Here is a 21,098-nt window from a genome sequence, read left to right as displayed (position 1 = left end):
TATATTAGGTTGGTGCAAAAGTAATTGTGGTTTTTGCCATTTTTTTTACCTTTTAAGCTGCAATTACTTTTGCACCAACCTAATATTTTCCCAGCCCATATTTCAAAAAAGAGAAGACATTTGCTATATTTAGTAAGATTTTATACCTCTATTACTGTATCACTATGCTGATTACATTCCTGTTATAGAATCAATGGGTAATTTGGGGCGGAAAAATTTTATTGATACTTATTTTTATACTACTGATGATAGCTACTATTTACTGAGGTCTGACCATGGGAAGTGGAAGAGAAATAACAGCGTGTTCTCCCTGACTCTTTAAGCTGAGTACTTTTTACTTCCCTTCTGCAGATGAGGAAACTAAACCTGGACAGGTTAATTCCCTGTCCAGGATAAAAATTAATAACTGGCAAAGTTCTGGATTTGAATTCAGGTCTCTCTTAGTCTAAAATTTGTGTTTTAAATAATAGTTTCTGTAAAATATGTTACCGCTATCATCAATAAAACAAACTGAAAGACTCGTTTTAAATCAATGAATTAGATGAACAACTAATATATTTTGGAAAGCAAAATTTTGCTAATTGCAATAGATTTGTTGATATCCAAAAAGGTGTTGGGAAATGTGTTTTGAGGTTCTGATATCCTCTTTGACAGTCAAGGTACAGCTTGTATTTGTGTCACCGTACTGACCTAGGCTTCAAATGATCCACAAGAGAGAAGGTTGGGAATTTGCTTCTATAAAAAGTCAAAAATGGAGGTGAGAGGGAGGACTCTTTTCTCTAAATGTTTATGTTGATAAATAGTCTCTGGGTGAAATTACACATTTAGTACAAGGTTTTTTTAATACTTATTTTCACTCCTCATCTATGACAGTTGTCCCCAAACTGGGCCACACATCAGATCATGTAATTTTTTTTTTTAAACGCAAATTTCAAGGCCTCTGCTTAGACCTATTGACTCAGAACTTGTGATATTTCTATTTATAAAATTCCCCTCCCCCAGACATTTCTGATATATCTGGCTCTTTGAATTACTGATCTGTTGTGATTTATGACCTTTCAGAATTGATTATTTTTTAACCCTAACATTATATAGTCCTTATATGATTTAAATCACTTGGCTTTTTTTCAATAGTGCTAAATTATGAAAGCTATAGTTACTGAAAACCACAACTTTCTATAATTATGACTCAAATGGGTTGAAAATAGAAAACATACACATATGAAATTTTGTAGAAAGTCAAGGAAGAAAAAAATCTTAACAGCTAGCTATTTCCCATGTTGAGACCTCATGTTGCAGCTTTCTTCCAAACTGAATTTTATGTCTGCGCCATAAAGATCTAAGAGTCCCTCGTGGGGGTACTGTAGCACCAGCCCTCTAGGATCATTAGAATCACCTCTTTCAGCCCCCAGCCACTTCAGTAAAGACTTTCAGCCTCTCCAAGAACTCCCTGCACAATCAATAATTCACTGTTTTCTAACATGATCATTTGTAAGAGATCTTTTTCTGTTATTGCTGTCAACAAAAAACTTGTTTAATAAACATAGATTGTTATTTTTCCCATATGTTCAACAACTCATTCAGAGCCATAAATAAACAAGAATGTTACCCACAATGTGTATAAATAGAGAAGTAGCATGACGCAGCCAACAGCATAGTTCAACAGCATCTTAAAAGTATATAAGCATCATTGCAAATATCTGAAAACTGGTCCTAAAAATAAATAGGTTAAAAGTCATCCAATAACTGGAAAACAAACAAACAAACAAAAAACCCATTCAGGTCCAATTAGGTGTAAAGTTTATTCTAAGAAAAATCTTTATCTAGCATCTTAAACTTTTAATATTGTTTCTTGAAAAGTGAAGCAAAGTTTGTTGTTCTCTTAAATATACATTATTTCCTTTCCAAAAGGCATATTTGTAGGTGGAGCTTTTAACAATAATCATCCCATCAACCCCCCAGCATATTTCTTCTTATCCCTGGACAAGGCATACAGTGACAGAGAAGAACTTTAATAAGGTTCTGTTTACCTTTATCACTGCTGCCTTGATTTTGTGACCTAGGACACCAAACCAACTTATAGCAGCCAATTGGAAATTTGACCCCTTGAAAAATTCAAGCCCTTCTATCCAACCTTTTAGGAAGGGGCAGCTGACCTAGACATACTTGAACGAGAGCAAGAAATAGCAGAGCTATAGGAAAACTGCATGTGGATGTGGGAACATACATGCTAGTGATAGAATATGGAAACATACTGGTAAGTCTCAACAAAATACAATCCCAAAAAGTACCCACATTTTGAGAGTATAAACTTGGTCAACTTGAAACCAGGCTATAATCAAGGTTTTTCTTTATTCTTCTCCCTTTGAGAAATATGTAGGAGGGATCAAAGATTATGAGTCAGTATTCCATAGGTTTTACTACTTTACTCTTATTCGGTAGTTTGGAATGATGTGCAATTAAAGTGAAAATTATTTTCTTTTCTTGAGAACACTGTCATAGAAATAAAGTTTAATCTGTTCCCTGTAATTAGGTTTCTGTGATGTTTTGCCATGTTGTGGTATGGTTTGAGGAAGAGAGGACCTATATGGATTTTATTTTTATTAAGCAAAACATAACAGGGAAGTTTAATGAACTTCCATAGTTCAGTATTGATGTGTACAACTAACACAGCGTCTTCTATATGATGAATAAATTTTGCTCAAATGACACTTGCTGGTGATTTTTGAAAGTTTTATTCTAAAGATATCTTTGTCCTCTGTTGTCTTCCTTTAACAGCCCACTTTTCCTGTAGGTCCCGCTATAGGGACAAATACGGCGATTAGCTTTGCTCCTTACTTAGCACCTGTAACCCCTGGAGTTGGGTTAGTCCCAACGGAAATTCTACCCACCACACCTGTTATTGTTCCCGGAAGTCCACCTGTCACTGTCCCGGGCTCAACTACAACTCAGAAACTTCTCAGGACTGACAAACTGGAGGTACTTCAATTGTATTTGTGGTTTAAAATGCATTTGTGGTAGATGTGAATTTCTATGTAAGTGAATACTTGTAAGATATTACACACACTTTCATCTAAAGGCCATGCATTCATGATTCGTTGGATTGGATCTAAGACCAAGTATAAAGGAAATTATCTGTGGGAAAAGAATAAGTTTAATACAAACAAAATTCAAGGGTAGGGGTGGCCGTTTAGCTCAGTTGGTTAGAGCATGGTGCTGGTAGCACCAAGGTTACCGGTTCTATCCCCGCATGGGCCACTATGAGTTGCACCCTCCTTAAAAAAAAAAATGTTAACAACGTTGAGTCAGTCACTGTGCGGGCCATAGCGATGGCTCTGGAAGGCCTCCAGCGGTGCCAGGCATTAACCTTTGCTGGACCCTGGACATGTCTGGGAAGGGGCCAGTCAGGAGCCCAGGATCCAGGGCAATGGGAGACATTCAGGGACAGGGTAAGAGTAAGTAGGACTATGACTACTGGCTAACTGGTATGATCATATTTCAATATTTTAAGAATGAGTATGGCTGCTCTACAGTCTTCCAGAATATCAGCCCTAATTGTGTTGTTGGTAAACTGGGGGAATTAGAGGCTGGCAAATTTATTGATTGAGATAATTTCTTTAACTTAAATTCAAGTGTTCTATAAAAATCAGAAAAACAAGTATATGTATTTATAAAACATAATTCTTAAGTCACAAGTCAAGTCAACCCATCTGTACTTTACTGGGTAAAATTTCCCTTTAATTGAAGTTAGAGGATTCATCCATTTATCTCTACTATATCCTGTGATATTTAATAGAGCATTTTATATGGGTGTATAAGGATTTTAATAGATTTTTTTCAAAGAGCCCCTTTAATTCCACTACCAAATAAAGTTGTTAGGTAATATATGTATGGTTAGGATTTACACTGAGCTTTATGTTTGATCGTTCAAGAACGTTCTTTCCAATATGCATTTGTTTAAATATTTACCCAGTAAATCTTGAGGGCAGTACAATGTTGCTGCCTAATATCACCTTCAATGCAGAGTATGTGGATCTCAAAATGAAAAGACTGTAAACTAATCACTACTGTTTTGATCCAGCCCTTCCCTCTGATTGTTGAACAGACCTTGCAAAGGACTAGAAAAGTGTTTGGGGCTCCACCTGCTGGACCCATGGAGCTTTAGCGATTAGTACGTGACTGTGATTTAGAAAACAAATTAAATCAGCTGAGTTGGGAACAAATTGTCCTTCCCAACAGGACTGGTGGACAAAGACGTATGTAAAAATGATTCACAATGACTTAAGCAGAGCAGCTTTCAATTCATTTCAAATCAGGAACGAAGTCGGCTGCCCGCAGAGACTCTTGGTAAATGCTTACTGGCTGGTCTACACCTCCAACGAGGTCTCAGATTGAAGTCATTCCATTTATAGAGGAAGGCTTACTCAGAATCGGTGGGAACATCTTAGTAATTTTTATTTTGTACATTTTGTCAACAAAAGATGGAACGTTGGCTAATATTCAAAGTAAGAAGAAACAATTAACAATTTTGTGATTTATCTGTTTACCCTTCAAATTTTCCCAAATAGGTTTGACTTTCACAAGGCTTGAATATTACGTCAGTGACCCTTCATGTAACAACACTGGTGAACAAGATGTGAACCACCATTTAAATATATTGACTTTGGCATTGGAGCCTAAAAAGAAAATTTTGTTCCATTAGGTTGGTGCAAAAGTAATTGCGGTTTTGCAAGTATTTAACCTTTTAAACCGCAATTACTTTTGCACCAACCTAATAGTAATTCTTCCCAGCTAATGATATTTATAAATATAAGTATTATGTATATATGTTATTCATGTTATTCCATGTTATCACTATTCAGGGCAGAATTAAGAATACTCTTTAAATTCTAAAGAAAACTTTCTTTATACAGTAAACTCTTAATCCACCAGAATTCTCAGAGTATGAAGCATTCTATTTACTTAAGATTTCAGGATAACTAAGGATTAAGTAATAAAAAAGAAACAACAACATACCAACACTTGAAACTCTATTCTACTTTCCTCCATGTATTTCTTTCCCTTTATCTCTTCCCATTTTACATTTTCTTTATATCTTTATTGTGAGTGCTGTCAAAAATATAGTGATCTTAAGTGAAAGTTTTTGTGTATTAGATATTATAATTCTTCTGATTTATGATTATAAGCATAAGTTATTTTTGTACAGCAAGGGAGACCTAGGGGAAGAACAAGTTTGCCATTTCCCCCTGATTCTTTTTGGAGTTGTATGGCTATCACCTGGTGCTTAAACTATGGTGAAATGATCCCTCCATGCAAAAAACCTACAGCATCCCAGAGTTGTCAGGGTAGAAGATTTGCATATACATAGATTTCCAAATTATGTATTTATATATGTATACACTATATAATCTCATATATATATATATATATATATATATATATATATATATATATATATATATATATCCTGGAGACAATGAAGGCCTTGTTGATTTTTCTGTGATTTTAGCTAAACTGGAGATTTTGACTTATTTTCTTAGTATAGTCTCACCCCAATAAAGAGGGAGAAGCAAAACTCAAAATAGTGTTTGTCAGGAATTCTGGTTACTTGCATTCTGGATAATCAAATTTTTATTGTAAATGACCCAAAAATCACCATTAAAAGAAAGAAAAAGCCTTTATTCCTTAAAAAACAAAACATAAATGGCTGCGTTTGGAGAGGCAGAGTTTTCGGCGGCCATCAGGCTTTCTTCTGCATCGTCTGCTCTTGTTCCCCATGTGTCCTAGGTATGCAGGGAGTTCCAGAGAGGAAACTGTGCCCGGGGAGAGACCGACTGCCGCTTTGCACACCCCGCAGACAGCACCATGATCGACACAAATGACAACACCGTAACCGTTTGTATGGATTACATAAAGGGGCGTTGCATGAGGGAGAAATGCAAATATTTTCACCCTCCTGCACACTTGCAGGCCAAAATCAAAGCTGCGCAGCACCAAGCCAACCAAGCCGCGGTGGCCGCCCAGGCAGCCGCAGCCGCGGCCACAGTCATGGTAAGTGGGGCGCGCCCGCCGCGCACCTTCCTCCGCTCGGGGAGCCGCGGAGCTCCGCCGGGCGCGGAGGCGGCGGCTCCCACCGCTGGGACTTAGACGCTCTCCAAAATAGTTGAGAAATAGGGAAGGCTGCTATTCCTGCTGCTCCGCTGCCTAAGTTCTGTTGTTGTTTTCCCCCTTTTTGTTTTGTTTTGTTTTGTTTTCCCTTCCTTCCCTTCTTCAGCACAATAAGTAAATCCCTCAGGCGCAGCTAACCAAAGGCCAGGGCCCATGCCCAGGTCCAGTTCTCCGAGACTGGACTGGGACCCACGTGGGTTCTTCCTCAGAGCGGGGCTCAGGGAGCCTAGTAATGAAAAGGAAAGTGCACACCAGAGCTTAAGAGAAAATGGAAATTAAAGCTGGCGTACTGCAGCTGAGCAATAGACAGCAGCCTTTCAGAGCGCAGCCCTGGGAGCAGAGAAGCCAGCAACAGGTGACCCGCCCGTGACTGGCTCTTCCCTATCTATTCCTAGTTTTTCTTCTCTTCTTTTACTCATCACAAGGGCTATGCTTCAAACTTTCTCTCCCTAAATGAAATTTTATGCAGAATAGCAAGTCATGAAACAGTTGAAAATGGAGCTGTACTGGCTGGTGCAAAAAACAAACAAACCAACAAACAAAAACCAGTAACCCAGCTTCCAGCGTCTGAGTCATTGTGCTGCCCCTTCGGAGCCCGCGGCAGCCTCATCATCATCACTTGAGAGCCTGTCATAGCTGCAGACTTTCAAGGTCCCACCTCAGACCTTTGGAATTAGAGTTCAAATTTTAAAATATCCCCAGATGTTTTGTATACATAGTAACATTTGAGAAGCAACTGCTTAGAACACCATTTCCCAGATGTGGCTCTATTTTGAAATTACCTGAAGGGTCTTGAAAGGTTCTAACATCGGTTCCTTCCCCCCACGTTTTGCATTTAACTGGTCTGGGTGTGGCCTGGGCAGTGGCTTTCTTTTTTTGAAGCTGATTCCAATGTGCAGCCAAGTTTGAGAACCACTGCATTAAGTCATAGAAGTTTCTAATTAATTTGTTTTAATATGAGATCTCTGGGTTATCAGAAGTCTATTTGAATATATGATAGGAAACGTTCATTCATTCATTCATTCATTCATTCATTTGTTCAAAACATTCCATGAGAGTTACCATGCATCAGGCACTTGCTGGGTAGAATACATACATGAGGCAGGTTTCCTTGCCTTTGAGGCACATGAAGTTTAGTAAGAGCAACAATACGCCTTCGTGACATGATGGAAATGTATCATGGGGCCCCGTGGGGCATGAAAGACTCAGTAGTTGGCTACAAAAGACAGATACGGCTTTCAAGATAAAAGGTAGACTTGAAACACATGTTCTAACTAGTGACCATCACCTCAGACATTGATAACTGATCAAAACACACGCGTAGCCGTTATACAAACAAGTTCATATTCTTCAATGTTCTTTCCCCAAATGTTTATAAAGGGCTGGCCTGGTGATAAGCAATAGGGAAACAGAGAACAAAGCCTAGAGCCTGGTGTGTGTGGTTATACAGACCTTTCCAACCTGAGCTGATTCCCAAGCATCGTAAGCACTGGGTCGTTCCGCTCTCTCACTGTTGCTTCTCAGAGTCCCTGCCCCTTTAGTGCTCTTCCCTCATGTCCTTTTCATTTTTATGTCACTGGTCATAACAATGATTTTTCAGAATCTGTGAGTTTCTATGTTCTTGGGGATGTATGCATCCAACATAAGAAAGTCAGTACAATATAGAGAAATTCTCCCTCTTTTGATTCTAGTAAAAAGGATGGTTTTCAAAAATGATTGTAATTGGGAATGGGGCGGGGTGAGGTGGAGAGGAGATGAGAGTACATTGGTTACTTCATGGTGGTGAAAACAGAATTCTTTTGGAGAGCAAATGAGGTCTATACATTTCTCTGGTGTGGACTCCATCTTACCATCCACTTAGTAAAGATCTCATCCTATGAGAAGTCAATTGTTTTCATTATAATGATTCTTGAAGCCAACCCCAGTTTATCCTAACTGGTATGTTGATTGTTAGGCACAAAGAACACATTTTTCCATTGAACTAATGTTACAAATCATCCCCAGGTATCAAGGGTATCCCTAAGGCTAGTCAGGACTCTGCTTGCAAGAGACAAAAACCCAACTGACATAGTTTAAATTAAAAAGTTGGACTTTACTAGATCATGTAGCGCTCTGAAAGAGAGTAGAGTTAAAATAGGGCTCAGGGGTGCCTGGCTCCAGAAACTTGAAAACCAGTGGGTATTTCTCTTTGTTCTCTTTTCTGCTTCTTGTGGTACATCAGCTCCATTCTCTAAGACCAGCTTCTCCACACAACACTGGCCATGGCTTTGGACACCCATATGGACACATTCTTACATCTTGGAAGGAACAATGCACCTACTACATGTCAATTTTAGATGAGCTGAGTTGATGGGGATGGGAAGAGATGGCCATTTACACAAACAGGTCATTCTTCAGCATGATATCTTTAAATCAAGAACTGTCTTCTCATATGTGTGTTTCAGCTCATTTTCACATCAAACTCATCAAGCTGCATAGAGGTTATTGCAGTGGATGTCAGTATGTTTAGTTACCATAGTTTCCTGGATTGTGACACTGTGCCCAAATTTGGAGTTCTGGTATTTCAGGGGATCATTGCAGCATCGCATCGTCAAAGACAACCCAAAGGAATGCAGTTTCAGAACAAAAGCCAGCTTCTTTCTGACAATGACATGAAAATTACTGAATCTGTCATGTCTTTTTAATTGAAGTGAGAGGCTCATTTGAAACCAGCCTAGGTGCACTTGGATAAAGTCAAAGTATTCTTACTCTAGTAGCACGATTATTCAGTACTGAAGAAAAACTATTTATTTTAGTTCCTTATTTAAAAGAACAAATGGAGTAATGATTGCAGTCAGAGATATTAATATTCCATTCACCTGGGTTTCATATCTGAACACAAAGAATTTCCATAGTGCCATTTTTATTACTGTCCAGGGATTTCCCCTTCTGTTGATTAATTGGACCATGAAAATGAATTTAAAGCTTTCATTCCAGAAAAAGAGACATGTTTTTCCTTTAGAACCTTTTTTTTTTTCACAATTCCTCTTAAAGCATAAGCCTCATCCTCACCAGAATTTTAAAACGTGAAAATAAGCCAGACAGAGCTTCTCTTTCGTAATTTTAACACAAAGCGTATGTGATCTTAACGCCAGCAGTCTTTCTTGACACACACAAAAATGGAGCTATACAAGAAAATACCTATTTTATACAACATGTACAGGAACGTTGAATTCTTCCTCTTTGTCCACGTCCTTTTCTCCCACATGAAAGCGGCAGCTCAGATTATTGTTGTCAGGGTTTCCTGACTCCTCAGATGTGGTCTTTGCCTGTAACGCCTGTCGTGGGCCCTTGGTTTGCTTGCCTCAATGCATCGTTGGATGGTTCCTTGATCCAGAAAAAGAAAAACCTGGCTGCATGTACACAAGCTGGAGGAGGCCCAGAGTGGGTAGAGCATGAAAAATGCTGGTAAGGCCAGCAAGATTGAATGCCAAGTGCCTGGCACATAGTAGGAGCTCAATTAAAGAGAACCGCTTTCTCTGCATAGGTGCCTAAAGAAGCTCCCAAGATACACTGGGCTTGGTGATCTCTAAAGTCTGTTCTAAGCCTGAAGATCTTTCAATATAGATAAACATGTGCCAGCAATCAAATAATCTCTAAAGCAGGACATCTGTGTACTACAACGCTGTCTTATAAGATGATTATTCATCCATACGGATTTTTTAATACATTCTACTCATGTGCCTCGAAGTGTGAGGTGTGTAACATATTAATATGTATGCTCAACCCTCTAAGACCTTAGTATTTCCTTCAAAAGACAAGACATTTGCATCTAATAAAGGATAATCCACAACATGGAGTGGTAGAAAGGGAGATGCCGTCACTGTCCAGCTTAGTTTAGAGCTCTCAGTGTCTTTACATTCCTAGATTATTATAATTTCTATGACAATTAAGTTTCAGAAAACTAAGATCAGAAAAAAGAGAACATTAACCTTCCAGCTGATTATCCTTAGGAGAAATAGTTAATATTTCTTTTTCTACTTGGAGATTTCATTAAATGATCCTTTGTTAAATCAAAAATTTGTTCATAAATACCAGCCTTTGGAGACATAATCACTTTTCTAGTTAGCATATCAGAAAAGATCAACCCAATAGTTGATTTGTTCTGTAACTCCCAAGGACTGAAAAAGTGAAGGGTAGAATGGAAGCCAAAATAATTTGGGGTTTAACCATCCAATTAATGTTCTCAGTGCACTCTATGAGAACAGGCTGTGTAGCCATACATTAATTTAAGCTAAAGAAAATGCATTGTGTAGCATTATAAAACTATACAGGAATGAAAGATTTTAAATGAGAGTGGTGTCATGGAAGTTACATAATGACACACTTGCATTTGAGAAAAGAACATCCAGTATAAAGAAGCTTTCTTATTGTGGAGCTTTTCGGTTTATAAAAATGTTCACAGTACTAGTTTCAGAACAATGATTTCATAGTATTTGATGGCCTCTGTCAAGACTGCTGAACAAAAAAATTTCTCCGTTGGCCACTCTAAATCTCTTGTCTACCTCTAGTCCTTTCCACTTTATTTCTAGTCCTTTCCCCCCATAGCTCTTCTACAAAATGATCTCCTATCATGTCTATACTTTTAATCCTGAATCATCAAATGATGATGAACAACCCTTTATTTTCCAAGAAAAATGTCATTTACCGTTTCCCATTTTGAGGGTTTAGTACTATTCCCATTTTATTTCAAATGCCATAGTTTTAATTCAGAACTTTAGAATATAACATTTTGTATTTATTATATAAACCTTAGGGGTTTACATATTGTGCTAAACATAAAAAGGGGTATTTCATTTTTTATTTGCATTGGAGCTATTCCTTCAAATTTCTTTATTTTTACAGAATTTCATCATAGAATTTTTAGATCTTTTACATAGGAAAATTTTTTCATTGGTCAAAATCAATATTTGTTATTATTTTAGCTGTTTAAATGAAACTATCAGCCCAAAAGTATGATTATAAGTTAAAGATATTATTTTACTTCTAATATTTCAAGCAGTTTTTTGCTATTTTTTAGTTGTTTGCTATTTTTAGCTATGGTATTTGTTCTAGTCAAGAGTTCCACATCTCATTAACTGGGTTGGTCACTCATCATAGCTCAAAGTACAAATAGAATTATTAAATATAAATTATTTTGATACCTGAGGACACTAAATACCTTTTTAAAGGGTATTTTCTTAGTGTAATCTGGTAAGTTGTTGAGATAAATTGAATTATAATTTCAAATGTACTGGAAGTCATAGAATGGATGATAAGTTAGTCATTAGAAACAGTACAATGGAATAAAAGTGGAGAAACTTACTATTCAAATTAAAAACTTGTTAAGTTTGGAAACTTATTCCACATGCCAGATCCACGCTAGCAGAGTGAAGAGAAGAATTGAGACAATTATCCACGATTCAGACAAAAAATTAAGATCCAAACCCAAACAGTTTTGCCTAAATAATCTTGTGTTTGAATATTTTTTTGCCTGAATTTTTTGTCTCAGTTTGCCACTTCATTTTGTTAGGCTAGATCTTCATTAAAAATTATTTTTATACAAGATATTATCTTTTTTTTGACTTGGACATTGTCTTTTTTTGACTTGGATATTATATACTTAGTTCACTGATTATTTTATATTTGAAAACTAACTTATCAGAAGTTCTTCAAGCCTATGGCCCTCAAAAGTTTTCCATTTTTTTCTGAAGCAATATAAAAAATGCTTATGGTGTGTATGCAAGCTGCTGTTTTAATTAACTTTCCTGAATTTCAAACATCTATATTTTACTCTCTTATATGCTTTTAACTAAGGTATAGTAGATGCATTTTTGCTTCAATACTAATTTAAGGTGTAATATTCATTTCTTTAGAGAACATTTTTGTTGTTGTGCATGCCTAGTGTTTTGTACGTTGTATATTGCATTCAGAATATTTTTTTCCTTCTCACCTATCCACAATGCAATGCCGTTCCCATGATGCACCTCTGCTTGCTGTTTACCTGTATGTTAATTCGCTTGAATCCCATTGGCCCACTGCCATCATGTGCTCGCTGCCTGTTATTAAAAGACTCAGTCGACTGCCAAAGCAATGAAGCGACCTCTCGAAGCATCTGTAGACCTGGTACTTTGACCTTTCACCTTTCGCTTTGCATGTAGCTTTTCAGAGAACCATCTGAGAGTTGTATTACTTGTAAACTATTGGTTGCAAACAATCATTATTATTAAGTAATGAAAAAAATTCAATAAGGTGTTTAGCCATCTCATTTTCATATATAATATGTGAAATAAATTAATCCTAACAAATTTTAATATCTTTTCCAAAAGAGTGAAGCAAATTTAAATTACTTGGCTCAGAAAATGCTCCTTATAATTCTTATTAACCTTTAAATTCAAGAAATAGTCATTTAGTTAACGAAAATAATAGGTATTAGTAATAACACAAATGCTTCTTTTCCCCCCTTAGAATAGTTTAACTCATTTTAAAAGCTGAAGCCATTTTTGTTGTTGTTGTTGTTGCTTGATAGTTTTTCTTTTCCTTAGTTGAGATGCTACCATTTGGGATTAGAGAAATCATGCTTTCGCTCTCAATAACAAATTCTCACTCATTCGACATTGCCGCTGTTTAAAATAAGGTGCATGGCAGAGGCATCTCCTTAGCTGTCGTTTTTAAAAAGAATGTTGTAATTGATGATCTCTGTGGACACTGAAGGTGTGTTTACTTTGAGTTATACATACCTTATCCAATTCTTCACTTACAGGCCTTTCCACCTGGTGCTCTTCATCCTTTACCAAAGAGACAAGCACTTGAAAAAAGCAACGGTGCCAGCACGGTCTTTAATCCCAGCGTCTTGCACTACCAGCAGGCTCTAACCAGTGCGCAGCTGCAGCAACACACAGCGTTTATTCCCACAGGTATGTGCCCTGACAGTTCCAAGTCCTGTGTCCGTGTGCCCTTCCGGTCATGTGCTTTCTTCTCATTCCTTTAAGCTGTTTGGTGGCATCTAGTTTGCTTTCAAAGGTACAAGAAATATAGCCCAAAACTCATTGTCCTAGCTATCTAGATATATTTACCTTGCTTGGAATGATAGCTAAAGACTGTTAGGATTCTAAAGCCAAATATTTTATAGAGTTAAGTGACAGCTTGAACCTATGAGAAGCAAATAGCAGTTAGGTCTTTGGTTTCTTCTATGTACACATGCGTGTAAAATTGTTTGTGTAAATAAGTCCTTTTATGTGTGACAGTTGAAATTTATCATTAACCCTGTCTGACCTAAAAATAGCAATTCCCATAAATACTAACCTTTTTTTTCTATTCTTATTCAGAGCACTAAAAAAGTGAGGCTATTCAAATTAAAGCAATCTTCTACTCATATTTTTACATTCATTCTATCTCTTTTGCCATCCTTCTCAACTTCCACCAAATTCACAAATATAGAGAGCTTTCATCCTTGGTTTCTAAGTCAATGCCTGATAATACTAGCTACTAAGGTGTATTAACTCAATCATTTCACTAAGAGATGAATTACATTAATCATATAATCTTGAAGTTTAAAGGATTCTTAGTGATCTCCTCATCCAGTTCATTGTTTTACAGATGAGAAAACTGAGGCCCCCTAAATGTGAAGTGACTTCCCAAGGTGGCACAACTAATGAGAAAAAGACCTACAACCTAGTTTCCCTGTAACCAGCCTAATTTACATGACATGACACAACCCGGACCTCCCTATGTGGAGGCCACAGAGTTCTTCTTTAGAGCTTGGCATAAAACAGCAAATAAAAGTGAAAACAAAGTACAATGCATTTTAACCTTCCTCCATTTCTTACCCACCTCCCTGACCATAGATCTACATACACCATGTACAAACACAAGGAGTCACCATAAATTGACTGTGATTTTGACTTTTAATCTGTGTTAGAAGCAGGGATAATATTCTCAAAATAAATAAAATTTGCTAGAGTGTCAAAAAAAACAAACAAACAAAAAACCCAGAAAAGAACCAGAGAGCAACTTGGGCCTTAGTGAGAACCCTGTCCATTGTATTCTTAGTTTCAAAGTCAAAATTTTCATCCCACGATAGTGACTTAAAGGTAAATATAGATAAATAACTACTTTTGTCAAAAAGAGCTTGCTGATCCTAATCCACGTGGTTGTACTTTTTTGGACTTGTTACCCATTTCCTTAAATCCCATAGCATATCAGGTGTTAACGTAGGAGGGAGTTGAATAAATATTTATATGGTATTCTTTGTATAAAATCTATACTTTGAAATGAATTATTAACCTGTTAACAATATTTATTATAGTAGAAATATAAATTACATGAGTGAAATGGTTCTTACTATTTAGTTTTCCTATTTTAGTCCCGCTGTACTCTTAAAATAGCCTCAGAGACCTGTAGAGTCAATCTCTAAGTCAGTACTTATTGGGGCTTCACTCTTGTCCTGTTACAACCTCAATTAGTGACACTTCAGTGCAGTTATAGCATAGCAGTATTTGTACTTGTAATCCACTTGATATAACATGTTTGCAAAATAATTACTAGAAGGTATACTTACCTAGAGGTCCTGTGTGATTTCTACAAGCGCCTTATTTTATAGACCTCGTCACTAGATATTTTAAGATAAAAAAAAAAAAGTGGGAAGAATATACTGAGGGGAAAAACAGAAAAAGACAAGTCTGTTTCTGAAGATTGGGTGATAATGCCACTACCATTTTCTGGGAAAGCCTATGTAACCCTGGAGCTAAGCCATGCAAAAGACCGAAGGCCTCTTGACTTCAATCCAATAGTGATTGATTTGTTAAATCACTGAAAGAATCCTCATTTTAAAATATTTCACGTGGAAGCCATGTAAAGACTTCCAAAGCAAGAACCAATATCATCCCTTACGTAATGACTTGATTATTGTTGATGAAATTCATTGTATCGAGGACCGACATAGGCTGTACTGGCTGCTGTGGTTGTGCACTTCCGCCCTCTGCTGGATTCCTTAAGAACTGTTCAAGTGTGTCCGGCAAACCTCCATTGCGTGGTCTTTGGGAACCGAAAAGTGGGTCCTAGCCCACTTAATTCTGTGAATTAGAAGTGTTTCCATCTATAACATCGATACAAATATCGTAGTGAACAAACATGTGTCTCTCGTGCTCTGAAATGGTATTTCCACTTCTAAGAAGTTTTCATGTTTCTCAGATGATGAAAGCGAAAATAATTTTATTAAAAGGAAATTAGTATAATTTTCCCCCACTTAAACCTATAGAATAAATTTCAGTGTTTATTTTGGCTCTAGTTTTTGTTTCAGGCTTTCTTTCTCAACAACATTTTCAACCTAATTTTAAAGTGATAGTAATCATTCATTGCTAATCACTGTTGTTTTAAACCTCTGCAAATTAAGTGATGATGTTCAAAAATACTTTTTGTAACTTGGTAGATGGTGGGCCCATTATTTTTAAACGTACGGATTTTGATTTTTCCATAAATACTTTAATAAGTTTCGTAAATACGAAACAAAAAGCATTTTATGGTCTCCCAGAGGTTACCCTTTATTGAAAGGCCATTCATAGTGAAGTTTTGGATGTGCTACTAAAATTCTCCTATTGACACAATGCGAATTTGGATTTTACAAATTCTGCCTCCAGGCTGTGGAGATATTAACATAAACTATTATGCAAGATATGGAATTCTTCTCCAAAACCATGCTAATATAATTATCACCCTGGTTGATGCCCTAGCACATTTGCAGTGGGTGGAAGTTTCCTTTTTTTGTTAGGGATTATTTTAACCTACTAGTTATACTTTTTCTTTGCTATGTTAGGAAAGTGGCAAAACCACACCCACTTATAAAAATAGCAGCATAATAGTTCTTGGCGTTTCTCTGACAGGTTTATTCTGAGTTACTGTAAGTAACATTCTTGCATTATTCTTCAAGATAGCTCTGCCAGTGGCAGGCATAATTATTTGCATTTTGCAGATGGGAAAACTGAGGCTGTGTGTATGCTGTAAAGTGGAATGTATAAGTAATGGAATTATCCAGATAATTCTGACTCACAATTTCTAGAGTTGAAATACTTGTGCAACTGAAGCAGAAAACATTTGAGAAGGCTTTGTTGATAGAATCAGTGATGTAGTGAAATACTTCAGCTGGTCAGAACCACAATGACCCACTGACTCCCTCCTTGAGTTATTTCATTATATTGGAAATATAGAATACGTAGAACAGGAAAAGTGCTAGCGCAAATATTGCCTAAGAATCAGAAACCATAATGTTATATAAGGGTGTCACAAACCTTTGTGAAAGATTTGTTAGTATTTCATGGAAACTATATCTATATAAAATCACAGCAGAATGTATATATCCCATTCAATTCAGCAAACAGTTTTTAAATACATAATATGCTGTGAGTTCCAGAGGTAGTAGTGGAACTACAAAGGAGTTCAGAACTAGGTGAAAACCAAATAGAATGGAAAGCATTAAGGACTGCCTTAGGATATGAGCAAAGCTATTTGCGAGTGAAGGAGAAAGGCATTGTGTTCGGCCATCAGCATGTACAGCTGCTGGTTGACAAAGGATATGGAGAAAGACAGATGGTCCAAAGGAGAAGAAATTTGCTTAGGATTTTATGAGGAAGATTTTACCAATGGGGAAGGGCATCCCAGGCAGTGGGGACAGCATGAGTTGGGTAGAGTGTATTTGAGGAAGTTATCTATTGTAGCTGTAGTGTAAAGTACTTAAGCAACTATATGTGGCAGGGGGATAGGAGTGGGGTGAAAAGGCAGAGATGGGGCTCGAAAGGCAGGTCAGGACCAGAGTCTGGCATTGAGTAAGCCATCCATCCACACATGGCAAAAGCTATGTGTTTCCGATATTCATATCACTTTTAGACAACGTAGAGACCGCGGCTCGTCAAAGTAATTTGGTTGAGTAGTTCAGCCAAATCCTGAGCTGAAGCCGATGTGGTGTTTCCAGTCCTAGCCCAGTGTGGTTGTGGGAGCTGCTGTTGATGGTTTGCAGCCCAATGACATTCTCATGTATGCCACAGGAAAGCCCTCCAAGAAAACCCCTCCACATTGGAGTGAGAAAGAATAACATGGAATTTTGTATAGGAATAACTCTGAACCCAGCTGTGGTTGACTTTAAAATGAAATCATTCACAAAATGGGTACTTTAATGAATTTTAGGAACCAATTGCTCCCACCACGTTCTTACTAATGGCTGAGAACATGCATTCAACTGATTGACCACCTACCATGTGCCCACAGACGTAGACAGACATGAACCCTACTCTCGTATTAGAGTATACAGTAAAGGAATAGAGATGGATGTTCCATAAATACCCCTATAAATGTATAATTAGAAATTTTCTGAGTACTTTGAATGAAAAAAGTAAATAGTTCAATAAGGTTAAAAGTAGAAAGCTGATTTAATTGGTATGTGGAGGTAGGTAAAAGAATAATTCAATAGTTTTCTAAAGAAATGACATGTGGGGTAACGATGATTCAGGCCAAGAAGACAACTTGCAGGAAACCCAAAAGTAGGATAAAAGTGATGTGTTCAATTCAAAGAAACGAAAAGCTAACCTGTCTGGATCATGGTACAGGGATGAGCTGGGCAAATCGTCAGAGATTGGGCCATAGGTGGTCTTTATCCAAAAAGCAATGAGAAGGCAATGAATCATTTCCAGAAGAGAAGTGAATAAACTTGTATTTGGAAAGGTTTATTCTACCAGCAAAGTGGAGAAAGGACTAAGTGGGGGGCAAGAATGGAAGCAGGAAGACCAGTTAGGATGTTATTGCATAGCTGAGCCTAGAGATAATGGTGAGCAGGACTTGAGAAGTGGCAGTAGAGACGGACAAACAGACAAACACAACCTGCATTCTATAAGCAAGATTACTGTGGCTTATTGTTGAGTTGGGCCAGAGAATTTCACAAGGGAATGTGACGTCAGGCGTAACTTTCAGTTTCAGCTAGAGCTACTACACAGATGGTGATGTCCACATTTCCTAAGGTGGAGTAACAGAGTCTTTCGGAAAGAGCCATGTTTGGACATGTTAAATTTGAGACGCTTGTCAGACATCCAAGTTGAAAGGCCAGGTGAGCAGATAGATGAAAGGACCTAGAGCTCAAAGAGAGATCTGTTCAGGATACATAAATTTGGTAGCCTTGAGCTCATAGACAGTATTTAAACCCTGGGTTGAACGATATCATAGATTGGATTATATGCCAGGAAAAAAAGTATAGAGTAGATGAAAAAGAACCATAACTGAAAAACTCCAGCATATAGAGATATAGTCTGTGTGTGTGTTATCAGAAAAAAACATGAAAAAGAGTGATTTGTTATGGACAGAGTGGCCAAGTGCTAAACGTCATCAAAACTCAGGAAGCTAGGTTAAGATGGAAGAGCTCCTACTGATGCAGAAATGCGGAGTTCTTTGGTGGCATTAGCAGTTTGAGTCAAGAGGTCAAAATGAAAGCCAAATTGGAGAGAACTGAAGAATAGATGGGAGTAAGGAAGTGAAAATTTATGTCTAGGTAACTTCTAGGAAATTTGATTTTGAAGATAAGATTGGGCTGGAGAAAGATAGAGTGTCATGAATGGGATTTTGAGGCGTTGGGGTGTGTGTGTGTGTGTGTTTTAAATTGGATATATTAGCACATGTTTGCTGGAGAATCCAGTAGTAGCCCAGGGAAATAGCCTCTTTTCCTGACTAGTTAGTTAATGTTCACCTGATCAAAATGTAGATCAGGCAGAAAGTCTCCATCAGGTGTGAACAGTCGAGCAGAGAGAATAAAGACCTACACGTCTCAGATTCTTCATCTAGTATTTCAGAAGGCAGTTCTAAATCTAAGTGGGTACACTTACATTCATTAAAAATGAATTCTCTGGCACCCACATGACACCCAATCGTCAGTTATGTGAATTCTTACATTACCTAATGTTCATTCTAACGAACTGAGCCAAAAGTAGATAATTCCTTTCAACACAGTTCTTTCTTCATCCTCCACAACATACATTAGTGTTCATGGTCAGAGTTTTCTAATTCAAGTACATTAATAACACCACCCATATGTAAGGCAACTATCCCCAAGGAAGGGCTGAAATCCTCCCTCCACACCTTTCACCTACCCACTTAGACATCAAGTTGAGATTTCCTAGGAATTTTGCAAAGATTTCTCTCAGGGATCCCCTAAGAGCAAGCCATGACAAAATTCCCTAGTCCTGGTCCTAACTCAGGCCCAGCTCTGCACTATTTTGCCTCTACAGTGTTTAGACTTTATTGCTAAGCACCACTCCTTTATTATAATGAAACTGGTAGCAAAAACTAGATCAAATACACACCCTGGTCATTCTTTCACAGGAACTTCAGGCTTCCAGTGTTGTAGGGCTTTCGATAGTAATCTAAAATTCACCTGATCTGCAAGACTTTGATTTGGAGGATCCAGAATCTTAATTACTGTTTTTATTATCATCTTGTTACTGACATGAAACATTTTTCAACCAAACAAATGTTTAATGCAATAAGGCCGTTGTAATCCAGTGAATACAAAACCTGACCTGGATTTAGGAATAGACTTCTATTTCTAGCCTTACCCTTGACTCACAAAACACATGACCTTGGAGTAGTTACCATGCCTCAGATTTTTCATCTGTAAAATACCCACTTCCTACCTTGGAGGATGAACTTGATAATGCCTGTAAAGTACTTTGAGGTCTTTGAGGAAGGACCCTGCAGCATTATCACGTCATTCTTATTAGAAACATGTTGATGTAAATGAGTAGAAAGTGTGAAAAGTAGTCTAAGGAGTGACCTTCGAATAATATTGGCTTAAAATAAGTCAGATATATTTGTGTCAGTACTGAAAATGTGAATGATTCTAAAAGACTGTTACCTAACCCTACTTATTTCTGGTTGTGCTTCAATCTCACTTTGAATGTTAACTCTAAACCGCTAACCTGTTTCTTTCCCTTTATTCACTTTTTCCACCTACCATTGCATGACACGCAGGGTCAGTTTTGTGCATGACACCCGCTACCAGTATTGGTAGGTTTCAACCTTTTTTTATTTGTCTTTTATATTATGTACAATACCTTCACTTGCTTGAAATTTATTTCAGAGATGGTAGAAATGCTTTAGGAAATGGTAGATCTGAAGGTTTATTTGGCTTTAGAGTTACTATATAGGTTTTTAAAATGTACTTGTGTGTTTAAGAAAGTGACCATGTTAATGTGCCTAGAACAACCACTGTGTTAGAACAATCACTACAAAACATAAAACCACAAGCACGAGTCTGCTTTTTAATGATATGTATTTTATTGTATTTATAGTTTATATGGTTTAGCATAAGAAAAACAGCTTACTTTATCAGACAGGCAGGCTAATTTCATCAGTGTTTTAAAGTTTCATAGTGGTGTGCCCTTATCTCCTCTTTGCTGTGTGTTAGAATTATCAGAGTTTCCCAGAAGTATTTATTTTTAAAAACATTACAAACGGATGTATTTTGAAAACAAATATCTGACCTGCCTTTCTTATTATTCTTTTTAATTATAAGTGTTGATTTATTTGTGGTGATTATTTGTACCTTAGCATTCCCTTAGATGTTAACTTTTAATAGCATATAGTTATCGCCATACATTCCAATGCCTTGGTGTAAAAGTCCGTCTTTAGGATATATGAATTAGTTCCATTAAAAGAAAAATAGACATTGGCAAAATTTGGCAATTTCACAGTAACTGTGTTAGAATTTACATCAAGGCCATGATTTTTGATCCACTGTTTATTAACCCAAATAAACTACAGTCCCCGGTAATTCCAGTTCAAACAAGCAATACTAAATTGACAAAAGAAATTCAACTTAACCACAATAAATTGTAAAAAGTATCCTATCTCAAATTAGGCCTACAAATTGAGCCTTT

At 37.1% G+C, this 21,098-nt stretch overlaps 1 protein-coding gene across 9 annotated transcripts in view; it reads left to right on the top strand.

The window, feature by feature from the left end:
- The window catches only part of MBNL2 (muscleblind like splicing regulator 2), a 152,612-nt gene that overhangs the window by 106,589 nt on the left and 24,925 nt on the right, over positions 1–21,098 (top strand). For 3 of the 9 annotated variants that reach the window (XM_088792830.1, XM_088792832.1, XM_088792831.1), the window contains exons 4-8: positions 2,779–2,979; positions 5,788–6,051; positions 12,259–12,312; positions 12,950–13,103; positions 20,191–20,226. In XM_088792830.1, coding sequence (XP_088648956.1) covers positions 2,779–2,979; positions 5,788–6,051; positions 12,259–12,312; positions 12,950–13,103; positions 20,191–20,226 — 709 coding nt within the window. The remainder of the gene's footprint in view (positions 1–2,778; positions 2,980–5,787; positions 6,052–12,258; positions 12,313–12,949; positions 13,104–20,190; positions 20,227–21,098) is intronic. The other 6 variants (XM_088792834.1, XM_088792833.1, XM_088792835.1 and 3 more) reach the window with 3 other exon arrangements.

This window comes from Rhinolophus sinicus, chromosome 16 (assembly GCF_057876585.1).
Source record: "Rhinolophus sinicus isolate RSI-liver-muscle chromosome 16, RSI-T2T, whole genome shotgun sequence".
NCBI classification, from domain to species: Eukaryota; Metazoa; Chordata; class Mammalia; order Chiroptera; family Rhinolophidae; genus Rhinolophus; species Rhinolophus sinicus.
This window is presented reverse-complemented; position numbering and strand designations above follow the sequence as displayed.